A 19,416-nucleotide genomic window follows, 5' to 3' on the forward strand; every position below is an offset into this window, starting at 1 on the left:
TGTTTCAACGCTTTCCCTCTGTTCTGTCAATACAGGGGCCTGTGAATTGGATCAACACCTCAGACCTCCTCTCACATCTGCCCTCCATATTACAGACTATGTGGGAGACATGCTGAGAGCTGCCCTCCATATTGGAGACTATGTGGGAGACATGCTGAGAGCTGTCCTCCATATTACAGACTGTGGGAGACATGCTGAGAGCTGTCCTCCATATTACAGACTATGTGGGAGACATGCTGAGAGCTACCCTACATATTGGAGACTATGTGGGAGACATGCTGAGAGCTGTCCTCCATATTACAGACTATGTGGGAGACATGCTGAGAGCTGTCCTCCATATTACAGACTATGTGGGAGACATGCTGAGAGCTGTCCTCCATATTACAGACTATGTGGGAGACATGCTGAGAGCTGCCCTCCATATTGGAGACTATGTGGGAGACATGCTGAGAGCTGCCCTCCATATTGGAGACTATGTGGGAGACATGCTGAGAGCTACCCTACATATTGGAGACTATGTGGGAGACATGCTGAGAGCTGTCCTCCATATTACAGACTATGTGGGAGACATGCTGAGAGCTACCCTACATATTGGAGACTATGTGGGAGACATGCTGAGAGCTGTCCTCCATATTACAGACTATGTGGGAGACATGCTGAGAGCTGTCCTCCATATTACAGACTATGTGGGAGACATGCTGAGAGCTGCCCTCCATATTGGAGACTATGTGGGAGACATGCTGAGAGCTGTCCTCCATATTGGAGACTATGTGGGAGACATGCTGAGAGCTGCCCTCCATATTGGAGACTATGTGGGAGACATGCTGAGAGCTACCCTACATATTGGAGACTATGTGGGAGACATGCTGAGAGCTGTCCTCCATATTACAGACTATGTGGGAGACATGCTGAGAGCTGTCCTCCATATTGGAGACTATGTGGGAGACATGCTGAGAGCTGTCCTCCATATTACAGACTATGTGGGAGACATGCTGAGAGCTGCCCTCCATATTGGAGACTATGTGGGAGACATGCTGAGAGCTGCCCTCCATATTGGAGACTATGTGGGAGACATGCTGAGAGCTACCCTACATATTGGAGACTATGTGGGAGACATGCTGAGAGCTGTCCTCCATATTACAGACTATGTGGGAGACATGCTGAGAGCTACCCTACATATTGGAGACTATGTGGGAGACATGCTGAGAGCTGTCCTCCATATTACAGACTATGTGGGAGACATGCTGAGAGCTGTCCTCCATATTACAGACTATGTGGGAGACATGCTGAGAGCTACCCTACATATTGGAGACTATGTGGGAGACATGCTGAGAGCTGCCCTCCATATTGGAGACTATGTGGGAGACATGCTGAGAGCTGTCCTCCATATTGGAGACTATGTGGGAGACATGCTGAGAGCTGCCCTCCATATTGGAGACTATGTGGGAGACATGCTGAGAGATACCCTACATATTGGAGACTATGTGGGAGACATGCTGAGAGCTGTCCTCCATATTACAGACTATGTGGGAGACATGCTGAGAGCTGTCCTCCATATTACAGACTATGTGGGAGACATGCTGAGAGCTGTCCTCCATATTGGAGACTATGTGGGAGACATGCTGAGAGCTGTCCTCCATATTACAGACTATGTGGGAGACATGCTGAGAGCTGTCCTCCATATTGGAGACTATGTGGGAGACATCCTGAGAGCTGTCCTCCATATTACAGACTGTGGGAGACATGCTGAGAGCTGTCCTCCATATTGGAGACTATGTGGGAGACATCCTGAGAGCTGTCCTCCATATTGGAGACTATGTGGGAGACATGCTGAGAGCTGTCCTCCATATTACAGACTATGTGGGAGACATCCTGAGAGCTGCTCTGTAGTGTTACAGTACCAGCCCAGACACAGCTTTTTCTCTCATTAACACCATATCTTCATCAGCCCTTATCAGAGATGATTATCAGTATGACACCATTGTGCTAACAAATACAGTTCTGTTTCTGACTCAATGAAACAAAACAGAACATGACTGATAGTGTCAGTTGCCTTGCACCTCACTGGTTTCATTCATAAATATATCTGTGTATATACACAGCGCATACTGTACACATATTGTAGATCTGTTTTTCTGTGCCACAGGTCAGGACTTCTGTAACGAGTGCGCTGAGAGTCAGGAAGCTAGTTCAGGTAGTAAGTGTATTAATAAAAAAAAGAAACAATGAACACAAAACACAAACAACGCACCGACATGAAAACAGTCAATAACACCTGAGGAAAGAACCAAGGGGAGTGACAGATATAGGGAAGATAATCAAGGAGGTGATGGAGTCCAGGTGAGTGTCATGAGGCGCAGGTGCGCGAGACGATGGTGACAGGTGTGTGGGATAATCAGCAGCCTGATGACCTAGAGGCTGGAGAGGGAGTATAGGTGACACTTCCTATGTAATTAATGTTTTTGGGGGAATATCTTGTGGTCACATTGACCTTCACATTAGCAGTGACACTCAGAGACAGTTGTCTGTGTCCGTGACAGACTGAGACAGATTGCCGGGGCCCGGGCAGTGCCACACGCTCTGTATGCAAAACAAGGTGTTCCCACATCAATGCCCCATCAAAATGCCAGCTCTTAATCACAACTTACCTAATGAGCCATCTATCAACCCAGCAGAAGGCTACTGTAAGCTCCAGGCCAGCGGAAACACTGAAATTTGATTAAGTCGACCTCGTGCTGATTGAGACGTTGTCCTGCCTTTGCATGTCTTCAACTCATCACACAAAGGAGGGTCCATCGGGGGCAATGCCACGGGGTGCAGCTCAGCTGTTGAAACATGCTTAGTAGCATGTCTATTAGATATATTCTAATCAATCAGATGAAAGGAAAATACCTTCTGTAGGACCAGCTGTTTTCAAGGTGCACACTTTTTGTGTCAGGGTATCTAATTCTTTTAAAGCACCACATCCTATGGCTTTAGAGTGCAGGTTAGAAGGGAGGAGTGCTGTTGTGTTTCGGAGAGTGCAGGACTCAGGAGCATGAGTGCACGGAAGTGTTGCCTAATGATTCTCCCTCCAGCCAGAGTGGAGGTCAGAGAGTCAGGGTCAAATGAAATGTCAAGCTGTAAGGCAGCAGGCACAGGGAGGAGGAGGACAACGAGGTCTGGTAAAAAGCACTGAAGAGTCACTCCTGGTGTGGCAAGGTTGTCTAATGGCCACTGCTCGGCCGCGCCGAGAGGAAGTTGACTAATTGAGTTGTTGCGCTATCCACAGATGGCCTATTAGGACATGTTCATTCACCTGCTACAGTATGTGCTTCACCGCCACTCGCGGCTGCAGTCAAATGGCCTCCAGACTGTACAATACAAACGAGGACCTGCCCTGACAATGTGGCTGTTAGCGCAAATACAATTAGCACTCAATTACATTTTATCCCCTTCTGAAAAACGTCTGCCTAAATGAGGGACAAGTTCTCTATAATGGTACCGTATAGAGGTCACTATAGAGGTTCAATAATGTTAACCCTCTGTATCCTTTCCCCCACCAAAATATGAATCATTTTTTATTTATTTATTTTTATTTCACCTTTATTTAACCAGGTAGGCAAGTTGAGAACAAGTTCTCATTTACATTTGCGACCTGGCCAAGATAAAGCAAGCAGTTTGACACATACAACAACACAGAGTTACACATGGAATAAAACAAACCTACAGTCAATAATATAGTAGAAAAATAAGTCTATATACAAAGTGAGCAAATGAGGTGAGATAAGGGAGGTAAAGGCAAAAAGTAAATACAATATAGCAAGTAAAACACTGGAATGGTAGATTTGCAGTGGAAGAAAGTGCAAAGTAGAAATAGAAATAATGGGGTGCAAAGGAGCAAAATAAATAAATAAATACATTAGGGGAAGAGGTAGTTGTTTGGGCTAAATTATAGATGGGATATGTACAGGTGCAGTATTCTGTGAGCTGCTCTGACAGCTGGTGCATAAAGCTAGTGAGGGGGATAAGTGTTTCCAGTTTTAGAGATTTTTGTAGTTCGTTCCAGTCATTGGCAGCAGAGAACTGGAAGGAGAGGCGGCCGAAGGAGGAATTGGCTTTGGGGGTGACCAGAGAGATATACCTGCTGGAGTGCGTGCTACAGGTGGGTGCTGCTATGGTGACCAGCGAGCTGAGATAAGGGGGAACTTTACCTAGCAGGGTCTTGTAGATGACCTGGAGCCAGTGGGATTGGTGACGAGTATGAAGCGAGGACCAGCCAACGAGAGCGTACAGGTCGCAGGGGTGGGTAGTATATGGGGCTTTGGTGACAAAACGGATGGCACTGTGATAGACTGCATCCAATTTATTGAGTAGGGTATTGGAGGCTATTTTGTAAATGACATCGACCGAAGTTGAGGATCGGTAGGATGGTCAGTTTTACGAGGGTATGTTTGGCAGCATGACTGAAAGATGCTTTGTTGCGAAATAGGAAGCCAATTCTAGATTTAATTTTGGATTGGAGATGTTTGATGTGAGTCTGGAAGGAGAGTTTACAGTCTAATCAGACACCTAGGTATTTGTAGTTGTCCACATATTCTAAGTCAGAACCGTCCAGAGTAGTGATGCTGGACGGGCGGGCAGGTGCAGGCAGCGATCGGTTGAAGAGCATGCATTTAGTTTTACGTTTTGCATTTAGAATGGTGTCGTCTGCGTAGAGGTGGATCAGAGAATCACCAGCAGCAAGAGCGACATCATTGATGTATACAGAGAAAAGACTCGGCCCAAGAATTGAACCCTGTGGCACCCCCATAGAGACTGACAGAGGCCCGGACAACAGGCCCTCCGATTTGACACACTGAACTCTATCAGAGAAGTTGTTGGTGAACCAGGCGAGGCAGTCATTTGAGAAACCAAGGCTGTTGAGTCTGCCGATGAGGATGTGGTGATTGACAGAGTCGAAAGCCTTGGCCAGGTCAATTTGCAGATAGATTTAGTGTATTTAGATTGTAAATGTCCGGGCTGCAGGGAAAACAAGGAAAGACTTCTGAAAAAAGAAAGGGTAACACTTGGATAGTCCTCTACAACTATGTGTCCACTAACCCATACCGTAGCTTCATGTCCGCATCCCAGTTCAACCCTCACCCTCAACCCTAACCCTATGGTAATACATTGTACTTACAGCAGTAATGCCTAAACTAACCCTAACCAAGCTGTTGGGTGTCAACAGATTTGCAGTTAGTGGTTTGTTGATAGTATTATCATCTATAGGACATCCATTGGGGACTGTTCGATTGAAGTGGGACCTAGGTTTATACATGTTACCTACAATAGTGTTTGTTGTCAAAAGCTAGGTGAAGATAAGACAGACTGCCTTGACATCCACATTTCAAGTGTTTTCTTCACAACAACTTTTGTCTCCCTCTTCTCACATTGTACTCCTGCCTGGTACATTGTTCCCAAACAGAGCTCATCAAGCCGTCCTTTCTTCAGCCCGGCAGGCTGTCGCTCCAGATGGTCTGTGAGACTGTTTCAGGTGTGACTTTAGTGAGAGAGCCATGTGCTGTGTTGACATCTCCTCCTAGCTTCACTGTTTTGGTGTGGATATGGATATGGTGTGTGTGTGTGTGTGTGTGTGTGTGTGTGTGTGTGTGTGTGTGTGTGTGTGTGTGTGTGTGTGTGTGTGTGTGTGTGTGTGTGTGTGTGTGTGTGTGTGTGTGTGTGTGTGTGTGTGTGTGTGTGTGTGTGTGGACTCCGTCATGTGGTGAACCTGGGATGAACATGCCCCCCCCGTCACACACACACACACACACACACACACACACACACACACACACACACCACCACACACACACACACACACACACACACACACACACACACTTTAGAGTTGGTGGTCTGTCTGGCTGGCTGGCTGTGTGTCTGTCTGTCTGTCTGTCTGTCTGTCTGTTCAGGACCAGGGGTCTCCCCCGCTCCGGATGTCTGTGTGGCGTCTGTCATGGCCGGGGACAACGTGGTGGGTCCGATTTGGAGCTGAGTCCTGATACTCTGGGGGTCACAGAGAGGTCAGAGGAGGGACTGGAGCCGTGCGGTCGTCAGGGTTGATGCTCATAGCATTTTAGGGGGGCATGGGTAGTCTGGGCTGGAGTAGTTTGGGGGGTCTGTGGGGTTTATAAGGTGACAGGTGCAGACTTTGATTCATCATCAGTTCAACACCAAAGGGCCGCTCACGCACACAGACAGACAGACACACATATACTGAGGCACGGCGTCAGGGTAGCAATGGCTGGAAGGGGGTCTCTGGTCTCTGTGAGTCGCACCCCGCCAGACACCCTGGACTTGACTGCGACTGGAGCTATGATCTGAAGGGTCTGCTGCTTAGGGTCATGGCAGGATTCTCCTCCGTGCTTCACATTGTTTTCATATTTATTGCACAGACACGTTTTAGATGTTGCTGTTCAAAAGCAGTTAGCCCCAGAAGGTCATATTTGAATGGTCTGAAGATTTATGACCACTGTAGAGGGTCAGTCAGTCCCGTTCTGGGGCAGGGGCTGGCCATCACAGGAGGTTGGTGGCACCTTAATTGGGGAGGACGGGCTGACGGTAATGGCTGGAGTGGAATAGGTGGAATGGTATCAAATGCCATTCCATTTGCTCCGTTCCAGCCATTATTATGAGCCGTCCTCCCCTCAGCAGCCTCCACTGCTGGCCATTCACCTCGACCACATGTCTACTATGTGCCTCAGTTACTGATGTGTACAGTTAAAATCATTACCTGTTGTAAGATGGTCAGCCATCAACTTGTAAAGCATCAGCTTAAACGATTAGACCTCGGCATCTTCTATAGCAGGGATCATCAACTAGATTCAGCCGCGGGCCAATTTTCTCCTGAGTGGATGGACGGGGGGCTGGAACATAATTTGCTAATAATTTATAGACTGCAAAAGAAGCCCTAACAGATAACATTTTGACTAAAACATAATAATTTCAAACCTTGCTTACATTTGTATACGATCACGTGTCTGTATTATGTGTGGGAAAACTTGGGAACAGATTTCCAACATTTTAATCAGTTGGAGCTGATATCCTGGTGTTTTTACTGTCTTTTATGCACAGACATGAAAAAATAAATAATAATAAACACACATATATACTTTTTTGGCTCAGAAAACTAGGGGGGGCAAATATAACAACCAGCAGGCTGCCATGGGGAAACCTGTCTATAAACTATAATATGAGAAAAGACTATCAACATGGATGTCTTATTATGATATTTCATCTCTGTAAACTAATTATCCTACGTTTAACTCCCATTGAGTCAGAAAAAGAACAACACACCCAAAATCCTAGTGAAACATCACTATTTTCTAAGAGCAAGTACTGAATCTTATATTAGCCCTAATATTATTTCCTAAGATCGATCTCCAGTCTCCCTGTGTGAGGCTTGCCAGCCAGGCTGTCTAAAGCCTGTGTTATCTTCCAGATGGCTACAAGGACTAGCTCCTGCAAAGCTTCCTCTCCAAGCAGAGAGCCATCAAAAGCTTTTCTTTATAGGCTCCCTGTTGAAGCGATGGAAAATTTGCCAATTTGGCAGCCTGTTGGAAAACATCTGATTTTGTCTGCAAGTGTTTTCGGACTCTGTTCTACATTTGCATAAATGGTTTTTGTTTCCGGGGCCTAAAAGGAGTGCGCAGCGGCAGAGTTGCAGTTTCCCTTCCTGTAAATCTTTCATTCGCAGGCTATTACATCCTTCAGGCCAAATGAAAACTCCACTTAACACTTCAGCCAAAGTAAATAGAGGGAGATAAAAGCACTGGGGACTTCAAAGCCCAGAGTATTAGTCTCTTCTGAGCCAACATCAAATAGGCTCCACGCAAAAACAATCTGTCATTTCCTCTGGGAATAAAATATTGAAGCGAATTACTCCCCTCTGATAATGCACCGAGTGAAGATTTACCTGAGAGCGCTTAGGCAGCTGGGATGTTGAGATTCTTATTGAATGGAATTTGACACATCTGAGGGGAATCTGGGGCTCGGGTTGCACATTTGGCAAAAGAGATGGTTTCTGTTTTCCTGGTGTTATTGAAATGGGTTAAGTGGTAGTCATGAGGGGATGTACAGTATGTGATGAAAAAACCCGCAGGTTAGTGTTTCATTATGAATCTTGTTCTGGAGGCAGCTCTGCAGTGTCCACTAGTTGGCACAGACACAAAGTCATAAAACCTAACCTTAACCACAATGCTAACCCTAATGCCTAACCCTAACCTCAAATGAAGACCAAAAAGCACATTTTTGGTTTTCATGGATTTAATCAAACAGCCGAGCACAAATAATTTGATCAGGATAGTCCTGAGTGTGTGCTCCTGAGATGGGTGAACATTAGGATTCTAGATTAGAGCACATTGTTACAGTAAATCTTTACATTCAACATCCAGCTTTCCACAGATGTTAAGTGAAGGGAAACCCCTCTAAAACTCTGTAAGTCAGTAACAATACAAGGCCTGTTATTAGTAAACAACAGTCAAATACGTTAACGAGCTTGATATAGTTTGGAGTTTGCACTTTTGGGATTAGTCTATTGACACCATTATTCCAGGCAAACTCAATTAAACTCTAGTATTAGAAAGGATTTGACATATGAAATTGGATCCTAAAGGTTATGTTTTTGAGACCACAGGAGGATTTCCTTGTGTTGTACTCCAGCAGTGCTTTATTTCTCCACCAGGGAGAGTTGTTGTCCAACAGATCACACAGAGACAGATGAGCCATTACATTTCTATAAGGCACACTGCAGTAGCTCAGATTCAGGTTATTTCACATTATGTTCTTTCTTAATTAATGGGATCTGAAATTAACAATGGGTGTAACCACACAAACTGTCATGGGCACACACCCATGGGCACACACCCACAGAGCGAGGCACCATTTCAGAGTGCCACATAAATGCAAGGTCTTGCTGCAGGCACTTACACTGCAATCTCCTGAAAATATGTCTCTCTGTCTCTCTGTCTCTCTGCTAGTCCATTCAAGTTTCATTTGAAAACGTGCTTGAAATCAAAGCCAGGATCTTCTCTTGATCATTACATAGATAGGCAACAAGGAAGACATAATGATCTACTAACTAGCTTTCTATCCTTGCATATTCCCCAGAACTATATTTAAAAGATAATCAACTATGCATGACTAAAAGCAGAGAATTTGCATGTTTTATTTCCTCTACCTCATTTGGGTTGGCATTTGGCATTGCACTGTAAAACAACACTAATGTTTGCAAAATAATTTCAACTGATAGACTAATACTGTTACTAGCGTGCCTTGATGACGACAATGACTGACATGCAACCAAAAAATGCATTGTTTCCTTGTGCTATCGGCCCACTGTTTGTCTAAAAGCACTTTAAAGTGGAAGTCTGTACACTCATTACAATAGCGCCACATCCATTTGTCTTTTTCGACAGGTTTCATTAGAGAAGAGCACGTCATCGATAGCAGAAATAGCCGTCCCACGGATCCTGCCTTGTTTCTCATGCTTTCTAGCAGACCACTGTAGCTCCCCTCTCTCTATTCTCTGCCTTCTCTGGTTTTAATTTGGCCTTATTAATCATAAAAGCATCACCAAGCAGCCGTTGCAGGGTAAACTGAGAGGAGAAATGAGCCCCTAAAAATTCCTTTTTCACTCAAGTGGACAAACACAACAAGGAACACAAAGGAAAGGTTCTCTGCTCCCAGATCAAATGGCAAGGAGACAGAAGAGAAACAGTACTGTAGACGTGGTAGCTATGGTTGCTCAAACATACATGAGCTACACACACACACACACACACATGCACGCACACACACGCACACACCTATGCACGGACACACACACACATACACACACATGCACACACACGCACATGTGCGTGCACACACACACACACACACACACACACACACACACACACACACACACACACACACACACACACACACACACACACACACACACACACACACACACACACACCTATGCACAGAAACAGACACTATGTGCATACACACAGACAGACACAGTCCCAGACAGATACACGCTTGATAGATAAGGTACAGTATGCCGTGCACTGAGGGGTAAAGGAGAGACTTTGGAGATTCAAGCTTCTTATCTTGTTCCTGTTGGAGAGTGAGGTTAATGTTTTCGACATCCTACTCTACCATTACGTTCTCTTTTTAAGCTGGCAGCCCCTCTGACTGCCTATGTTTTTAGTCAGCAGTCTCTATTTCTATGCAACAGATGTGTCCCACTGTCAGTAGGGCCTCTGACAAAGGAAGATGGAGAGCGCTCTCTTCTTTTAAACAGTTGCACATGGGGGTTTCTCCTTTCCTCCGGCCGGCCAGGCGTTAGTGAGGAACAGTCACCACTCTAGACTCCTCTGCTCCATTCCATATCTAATTCTAATGGTGGGAAAAAAGGTTTAATTGATGGCTTTTCCATGTGCAAAACTTCCATGAAACAATACCCTGAAAAATAAGAGAAAGAAGAGAGAATTATTATGCTGTCTGTGGCCAGTTTGATGATTCAGTCAAAGAATGTAGACTATCTCCAACGAAGAGGGAATTCTGAGAAAAACGTGAAGGCATTTGATGTTGATTGGAGGGTATTATTGTATGACCCCATAGCTCATAGCAGAGTATGAATTCAGTGTATTTAATGCACATTATATTCATACTGTATATGCAGTGTATACACATGGCCCTGGGTTATTTTGTGGGTCCTCACAACCTGTGGAGAGTGCATGCTGTTGTTAGCTGAGAATAATGTTGCAGGATATGTTTGGCTGTAATGAATGGTAGAACATAAGAGAAGATAGATAAAGGCAAACAGTTTGTTGTTTTGATTTCACCTTGACCTGTTCAGAAAAATAAATCACCATAGGATTTTAACAAAGGGATTGTTTCTACCTGCTGTATACATAACTTGAAAGCCTTCCAAAAAAGTATTATAATATGCACAATTCACATAATTTCACTTCATAGTCTATGTCGTTGTTTCTGTTTCTTTGGTGTGAAAATAGAATAATAAAAACAGATTCAATTATATTTTTCCTACAACTGATTTAGCCTATTTTGCAAGCATCATTTTGAAAACTTTTCACACCCGTATCTCCTAAATGTCTAAACAGTTCAAAAGACGTGGAAGTGATATTAGATACCTGAATGTCTGTGCCGCAATTGATTTTGAAACTGTGGCAGAAAAATCTTTGCTGAAGGCACGCGGACAGAGATAAGCGACTCCAGCATACATTATTGACTTGACAAGAACTACGGGAGCTAAATGATATTCCACGGTGAGATTGTTCTCTTTCATTATCACTAACACTGCTTTCCAATTAAATCAGCTTCAATAATGTAAATATCTATACCATGAAATATACAAGAAAAAATTAAATTAGGCTACACTAGATAGTTGTTGTTCATTTGTAATTGTTAATTCACAGCCTATCATTGAATATGCCTAAACAACGAAATTAAATCATATATTCCTTTGAAATGTAGTTGGTTTTATTTATTTCATCTGTTTATTTTAGACGGACACTTTGATATTTGCTGTGTGAGAAGATATTTCACTGACATTTTGATATCATCACTGTTTATTTATTTAACAGTCAGGATATGCAAAATAAACGAGGAAAAAGTCCTTCATTGGGCTATGCAAAAATAAGTAAATATACAATAGCCTACAATAAAGATGTATAAACATAAATGTTTTTAGAAAAAACGAACAATTAATACATAACGTTATTATATTAGAACATATTACATCAGAAATGAATAAGCATTTAAAAAACGGGTTAAGTAGAACTGCTTGTGTGAAAATGAATACCCAGAGTTGGTGAAACTCCTAGTCAGTCGCCCACCAACACCGCAGCCGTCATTACTTGAAGACCATCTCCGACAGCGTGGCATCTGAACTTGTTCAAACTTTTTGAGAGAAAAAATATATTATCAAAAGGTCTCCTTGAACATTTTCTACTTTCCCCAGCACATGTCTCGTGGAGCTAAAATTGCCTGGGTCATTATATAGGAGGCAGGGGGTTCTGAGTTTTCTTAGCAATTGGCGAGGAGAGCGGAAGTTATTCTAACAATTTTACCTGATCGACCCCATTTTTCTCAGATGGATTTTTTTTTATATAGAGACTTGTAGCTTTTACATTTTCTACATCAATGTAGACTTTTGGGATGAATCAAAGTTTGTTTAGATTATTTTCATGAGACACATAATAACGTAATAACGGACATTTAAATACCCTTAAAACTTGAGAATATGTCAATGGACCAATGCTCTTATTATGATTAACTGAAAAGTGTAGACATTTCACCCAACTACATTACATAGCGTATTTTTCATCAAACAAATAGTTTAAGCTATAGGCTATACTGTCTAAAAATGTACACAAACTTTTGCTAATAAATATTTATTTAGATAGGTCTACATCAGCACGCAATAGATCAAATTTAGAATAGCATTATTAAAGTGAATGAATAAAATGTTATACAATTACACCTCCTATGACAACAGTGAGAAACGGGTTACACACGGTGCTCAATAAATCAACTAGCTCCATGTACAGTAGTCTCTGACCCTCTAGGTTCACAAGTATTTTATTAGAAAATGTATCCCACCACTGCATGGCGCTAAGGCACCGTTTTATCATAATCATATTCACACATATTTATGACAATAGGCCTACACATAGGATATATGAAAAGCATAATAATACTAATTACAATACTGTTTTATAACCTTTAAGGAATCTTATAAAAGTGGCAGAAATGGAGGCAGTCATTGTATAGATTATATAGCCTTTTAAGTTTGATATTTGTTTTTCAAATATTAGGGAATGTTACTGTTTATTTAAACTTGAAATAAAAGCCTGATGGATAATCGAAATTAAACAGTGTGTTAAATAATAGTGTAATTTTGTTCATTGCTGAATTTTTATTTTTTATGTCCCAATTAGGTGTATACATTTCGGCTACGTCCACACTTTTCCAAGTAACCTAATTTGTTAGCTAACATAGCTAGCTACTTTTTAAATGCACTTGTTTGTCAGACAGAAATGTTACGAAGTTGACCCATTTTGGTCTATGTCGAAAAAAGACTAACATCGACTAGTGCAATTTATCAGCATGCAGCTGAACCCAGACGTGTGGTAGGTCAGTGTAGTCCCGTATGCATACTGTAAACGCCATATTTTTCGGACAAATAATGGATTTTGAATTGAATTTACATGACCTTTGATCCTGTTTTTATCTTGACAATGGCAATAATATGATTTGAATCTTATTGATTGTATTGGACATTTATTCTATATTATAGTATTTTCTGAACTTTTAGGCTATTTCTTATTATAGCAGTGACAATATTCAGTACTCATTTAAAGTTGCTCATTCGTTTTTATTGATCATCAAAGTTCTAAATCTCCTTTGTCTTATGTAGGCCTATTGCTATATGACTTTATAAACCAGTCAGGTTTGAGTCACCTCAGAAATCCATTTTAGATGGAGGTCTTTCTCTCAGTATCTGCCTCTCTCTCTCACTGCTCCACAGGAAAGCTTTTATGAGCCAAGACCTTCTCTGCTCTGTTGCTTTGCTGCTGTATAGTATACTGCTCGCCTTCACACAACCACGCACACCACGCTCACACCGAAAAACTAGAATGCCCTCCCCTCTCTAACATCAAAGTGTACAGTGGTGCAGTAACTTTGGGGTGAGAGATATGGGCAAGGTTACAAATCATCTTTCCACAGATGTTATCACCAATACGAAATGGAGTTCCTGGAATTACAATCGTCTGGAATCGCTCTAACTCACTCACTTCCCCTCACATCTCCTCCTCCTCCTCCTCCTCCTCCTCCTCCTCCTCCTCTTCTCTATCCTTCTATTTCTCCTCTCTCATTCATCAAGCTAAGCAGTATGGATCAATATTGGTTACACAGACATTTGCTCTGCCATCACCTGAAAATCTCTCCTGAATGTGACGTGCTTTATGGTAGACTGTCACATTGTGTAGCCTCTCCCAATCTTCTTCAGTAAAGTAACTGTTATTCTCAAGATTCTAAGATAGTAATATTCTGCCAGTGAGAAAAACATGTTGTCCAAGTGTTTCCAAAAAAACTTCCCAATTGAAATGAATAGAGCTCAAGTTTATATTCAGTTGAATTTGCCTCATATATTAGACCCCTGCTAATGTGCTCCAAGGAGGTCAAATCCTGCAATAGGTAAAGGACAATTGTGTAATGTATTGGCTAGGTACCTATATGAAAAATGATGTAGGCCATGTTCACAAGCTACACTTGGCCTGTACAGTTCAGTCCTTTGTTTATGAATAATTTGACCCTTGAACCATAACCAATTTTCATCTGCATAAGGGGTTCAATCCTCCACTAACTGAATGGTATCCCACCCAGCCAGGTCACCCGTTATACAAGTCAGCATTCGACGTCCGTCCATGTCTGAGGACGTCAGGAGATGATGTGGAAACCGGCCACTAGGGGCAACATCGAGCGCTGTTACCTTCAAGAAGGTTTGGGATTTGCTGGACGGGGATTCTGGATGTACGTCAGTATCTGCCTCTGATTCCAAAGGATGCGAGTTCAAATGCAGTGATAGAAAGTGGTTTTTGATATTTCGGGTTTGAAGCCTATTCCAAACAACCCTTACCTTAACCATTCTTATAAGATTTCTTAACCTTAAAGAAACTCGACAATTACAACAACTTTGAAATGTGACGTTTAAGAAACACGGATGAACGTCTAATTCTGATGTGAGACTGTGAGAGCTAGTTGATCCCACTACCAACAAGTGGAAAAAGCTTCCATCAACATGGAAGATATACTGTAATATTGTTACACACGCAACGACAATGCAGTGCTAGAAAGGCAGTGAGAGTGAGAAAAGAGGAGTTCTTCCTAAGTGCCGTGCAGTGTTCATGTGTATAATGACAGACAGGATGTCCTAGCTGTGTTGTGGTTGACAGAGGAGAATCCATGTTGTTGTTATCCTACTCACTGTCTTTCTCTTGACCTCCCTGACTTACTGACTGATTGACACCCAAGGGTTCCTCTACAAGGGACAATGTGGGACACACACACACACACACACACACACACACACACACACACACACACACACACACACACACACACACACACACACACACACACACACACACACACACACACACACACACACACACACACACACACAGAACATGACATATCCCACAAATACACCCTGCACAGTGTGCATATTTTCAAAAACACAAACTCAACTTGAAGTCCCCATTACTTTCTGCACACAAAATCTCAGGTTGTGCTGTGCTTGCTACATCATTGCTTTCTCCCTTCCCTGTTTTCTTGGAAGTTGCTTGGATTATGTAGTGACAAGTCACAATACACCCCCTCGGAGGAAAACCTAGCCAGGACTTTCATCCTTAGAAGTACTTATTGTTCTGTCTACAGACATATCATCACCCAGGATTTAGGGACCGTGAACTGCCACTCCCAAAAGCCTCTGTCCAAATCTGATTATTCTTGTGTTTCATCAGGTTGAGAGATCTGGCTAGAGTGTGTATTGGCATTTGACTCCTCCTTCATACTCCTGTACACAGTCCAAAAGCTAGCACCAACAATACAAATAGCACTTGTTTCATTAAAACATATGCAAAGTACATCATCGTTTTTCAATCTCCTAGTTTGTTTGGGCCCTACCAATCAATCCTCTCATTGGGATTATTGTTGTCATGCTGCGCACTGATTTATTATAGAGATATTACTGGACTGGACTAGACTGCCTTAGCGGGGGCAGCCTCTCCCCCCTCCCCACTTCTCTCTCTCTCCCTCTCTCTCTCTCTCTCTCTCTCTCTCTCTCACTCTCGCTCTCTCTCTCTCTTGCTCTGTCTCTCTGTCTCTCTCTCTCTTTCTCTCTCTCTCTCCTTCTCCCCTCCTTCACCTGGTAATGAAGAAAAACTTGGCACATGGAAGCGGTCTTGTTGTGCTGTGAATAAGACTGCAGGATACACGTGTCCAGTGCTTTGGCCCTCTTGTCATAGTTTGTATTGTGTGTGTGCATTCATACCTTATACCATAAGTATGGAGGTACTGAGATCTCTCTCTCTCTCTCTCTCTCTCTCTCTCTCTCTCTCTCTCTCTCTCTCTCTCTCTCTCTCTCTCTCTCTCTCTCCCCCTTCTATTTCTCTCCCACTACTTTCTCTTGCCTGACTTGCATTAAAAAGCCTGTCATGAGGAGGTATTCAACACTCCCAGCCTGCCTGACCCCCAATACCCCACCCATATGCCAAAGCAGGGCCACACCTCAGCCTAGAGATGAACATCCAGAGTGGATGGGTGGGAAGGAGGAGAAGAAAGGATAGAATGTGACAGGGGAATGGAAACTCTTAGGCAGCCTTAAGAGATGGACCATGTTAAAAAAAGCATTCACCCCATAAAATAATGCCTCCACTGCGGGCCGTGCAGTGAAATGTTTAATCTCCTTCAATGTCATCCCACTTTCTGTGATCATCCACGGTGGCCTTTATTGCATTCTCTCCTGCCATGTGTGTTCTCCTTACCATCAGTGAAAAAAACTATCAATTTGTGTTGAGGGCGACTGAAGCTTTGTGTGGGGCGGCATTGTGAGGTAGGTAGGCTCAGTCCTTGGTCTGTGAACACTAGGTCCATCTATAATATTCCCCTCAATAGGATCTCTATCCAATGTGTGTGAGTGTGTGTGAGTGTGTCTGAGTATGTGTAGGAGAAGAATGATTCAACACCCTCCTCATCACTCCAGCACTTCAATACACCATTCTATCTCCCTCTGCTTTCCCAACAAAGAAATACGCTTTTATGTACCATATTCTATATCCTCCTTCATCCTTTACGAAATCAAACAGTCCCCCACACTGTCTCCCGTCAGCAGCATCACAGATCAAAGTCCCAGTGAAGTTAGAGTGAAATTTATAACAAACACCCGGCATCACTAAACCTTAAGTGTGTGTGTGTGTGTGTGTGTGTGTGTGTGTGTGTGTGTGTGTGTGTGTGTGTGTGTGTGCGCGCACACTGCAGGGCTCTTTATTTCAGCCAAAAAAACAACCTTCAGCTCTTTGGAGCTGACTCTGTCACTCTGCCGCTACACAAAGACACGCTAAAATAAGTGCAGGGCTTTTTCAGACAGAAATCAATTAGAACAGCTCTGTCACAGCATAATTGAAACAACGCCACTGCACTTACCACTACCTTGCGCATGCACATGAACACACAGACACAGACACACACACACACACACGGAGCGTCATGCCAGGCGTAGATTATCATCAATGTCAAATTCATGATCAAATGCCCACAGAACATGTTTTCCTCATGCACTGCATTAGCATGTAGCATGTCATTGCACTGGCAGAACCAGCCAAGAAACAGTATGATATGATCAGGGATGGATCACTTGCTTGATGTTTATGTTCAAACACTACTTTTCACCTATCTAGCAAAAATATTCATTATAGAGAACACTCTCTCCCTTTAGTATTTCAGTTGACTTCATAGTGATGGGAGCATTCCAATCCGTGTTAGTACGGTTCCACAATGAAGTGGTCACAGTGGTGAAAAATTTGACAATAAAACTGTCAGTGCCGATCGTACCCTGTTTTACCAGTAACACTGAATGTCAGCGAACGCACACTCACATATAAAGAAATGCGGCATGTGTATGATAGTAAACTTACGGCCTCTGTCATGCAACAAATCCCACGGACTTGGCCTCCATCACGATGGAAATGCTACGGCGCTCCGTTGCCAGGGCAGCTGATGGGGACTGAACACTGCACATTTTCAACAGCCCGCTTCAGACCAATTCATATGGCTCCTAAAATGTTACAGGACTCCATTGTGCGTTCACAAAGCATGCATGCAATTAAATTTCCGCTCTGTGTTTCATGTTCACCCATGAATTGGCCCTGTTACGGCCTGAGTTTCCATTCGAGAAACCCCCGCTCCACCCCCTTGGCTGGGACCCACCCTGGCCTTTAGCTCTGAATGGTTGGCCTTTTGGTGGGGAGTATTGGGGACGTCAAAGCAGCGCATGCCATCTGAGCCCCACAGGGACATGGGTACTGAGAGAGGTAGCCACTGATCAGGCTGTCAGCAGGTGAGTGTGACTAGTATTCAAACATAGAGTCTTATTACCACAGTAATGGCATGGTGGTGGTGTAAATCACAGCGATAAATTATGTTAGAAAGGATTTAAAAGGGGTAGAGATAATGATCTATATTATAATACAGTAAGCCACATACTTGCAGTGGGGTCTTCTCCTACAACTTTGTGCCAATTTTCTTCAGTTTATGTTCAAAAGAAGATTGTTGTCCGGGGACATCATTATATTCCTCTGTTTTTTGTGTTATTTTCCCGTTTTTTTTCTGTTTATGATCGTTGTTATGGGTAACCGTGCTTTCATGGCCAATTTGTAAACTCTAGAATGACTACATTACCCATAATTCTCTTTGACTGAACTTTCTATTTTCTATTTTTTTATTTAACCTTTATTTAAGAACAAATTCTTATTTACAATGATGGCCTACCCCGGCTAGCGCTGGGCCAATTGTGCGCCGCCCTATGGGACTCCCAGTTGCGGCTAGATGTGATACAGCCTGGATTTGAACCAGGGACTGTAGTGACACCGCTTGCACTGAGATGCAGTGCCTTAGAGCATTCCAAATTGCAATTATGCAACACATTAGTAATTTTTATGTCAATGGTGAAGGGCCTTCCATGGTGTAGTAGGCAGCCACATGATTTTACGCGCAGGTCCAGATGCAGGCTTTCATGGTCACACAGCATGGCACCTGGGGATACAAAATGAGTAGCCTAACAATTATTTACATGACCTCAATTGCATTTGCAACCAAATCATTTTCTGTGCCAATTCAAAATGAAATGGTTTAGCCTAAAGATTTGACCTTGCCCTGCTACAGGCATGTATTAAGTTGTGGGTGACATGGGTTCATGGTAGGCCTATCAAATGATCGAATTTCCAAGGGAAAGCATGATCCCGCAGGAAATTATTATTATTATTTTTTTTAATGCTCTGGAGTTGAGAAGATTAGCAGCATAGACCAAATTTAGTTTGTTATTTGGTGGTAGCTTTACTGTCTGTCCTAACATATTTAACTACATTGAATCAAATTAGCGCCTGTAAGGGCTGGTTGCCGTTAGTAGAGTCTTATTACCACAGTGATGGCTTACTGATGTCATAGTGATGGCGCAAATCACAGGGATAAATGACTGTAAGGATTGGAAAGGAGTTGACATCCTGATTAAATTAAATGTCAGATTTAATTTATAGGGAGCATCTTTTGTTTACAAACAAAATAAATAACTATACTTTTGATGTAATAAAGCTTTCT

The 19,416-nt window shown here is 42.9% G+C and overlaps 1 protein-coding gene across 1 annotated transcript; it reads left to right on the forward strand.

Annotated features, from left to right (window-relative positions):
- The first annotated feature begins 191 nt into the window (after positions 1-191).
- LOC106563345 (dynein heavy chain-like) lies at positions 192-1,890 on the forward strand. Its single transcript, XM_045688889.1, has 2 exons — positions 192-1,610; positions 1,732-1,890. The coding sequence occupies exons 1-2, from the start codon at positions 192-194 to the stop codon at positions 1,888-1,890; spliced, it is 1,578 nt and encodes a 525-aa protein (XP_045544845.1).
- The last annotated feature ends 17,526 nt before the right edge of the window (positions 1,891-19,416 follow it).

This window comes from Salmo salar, chromosome ssa11 (genome assembly GCF_905237065.1).
Source record: "Salmo salar chromosome ssa11, Ssal_v3.1, whole genome shotgun sequence".
NCBI classification, from domain to species: Eukaryota; Metazoa; Chordata; class Actinopteri; order Salmoniformes; family Salmonidae; genus Salmo; species Salmo salar.

What these genes read in the sequence shown, in the direction of transcription:
- LOC106563345 (XM_045688889.1), top strand. Translation starts at nt 192, where the DNA reads ATGCTGAGAGCTGTCCTCCATATTACAGACTATGTGGGAGACATGCTG. An exon ending in TCCTCCATATTGGAGACTAT is followed by an intron (nt 1,611 to 1,731) that starts GTGGGAGACATG and finishes TCCATATTACAG; the next exon opens with ACTGTGGGAGACATGCTGAG.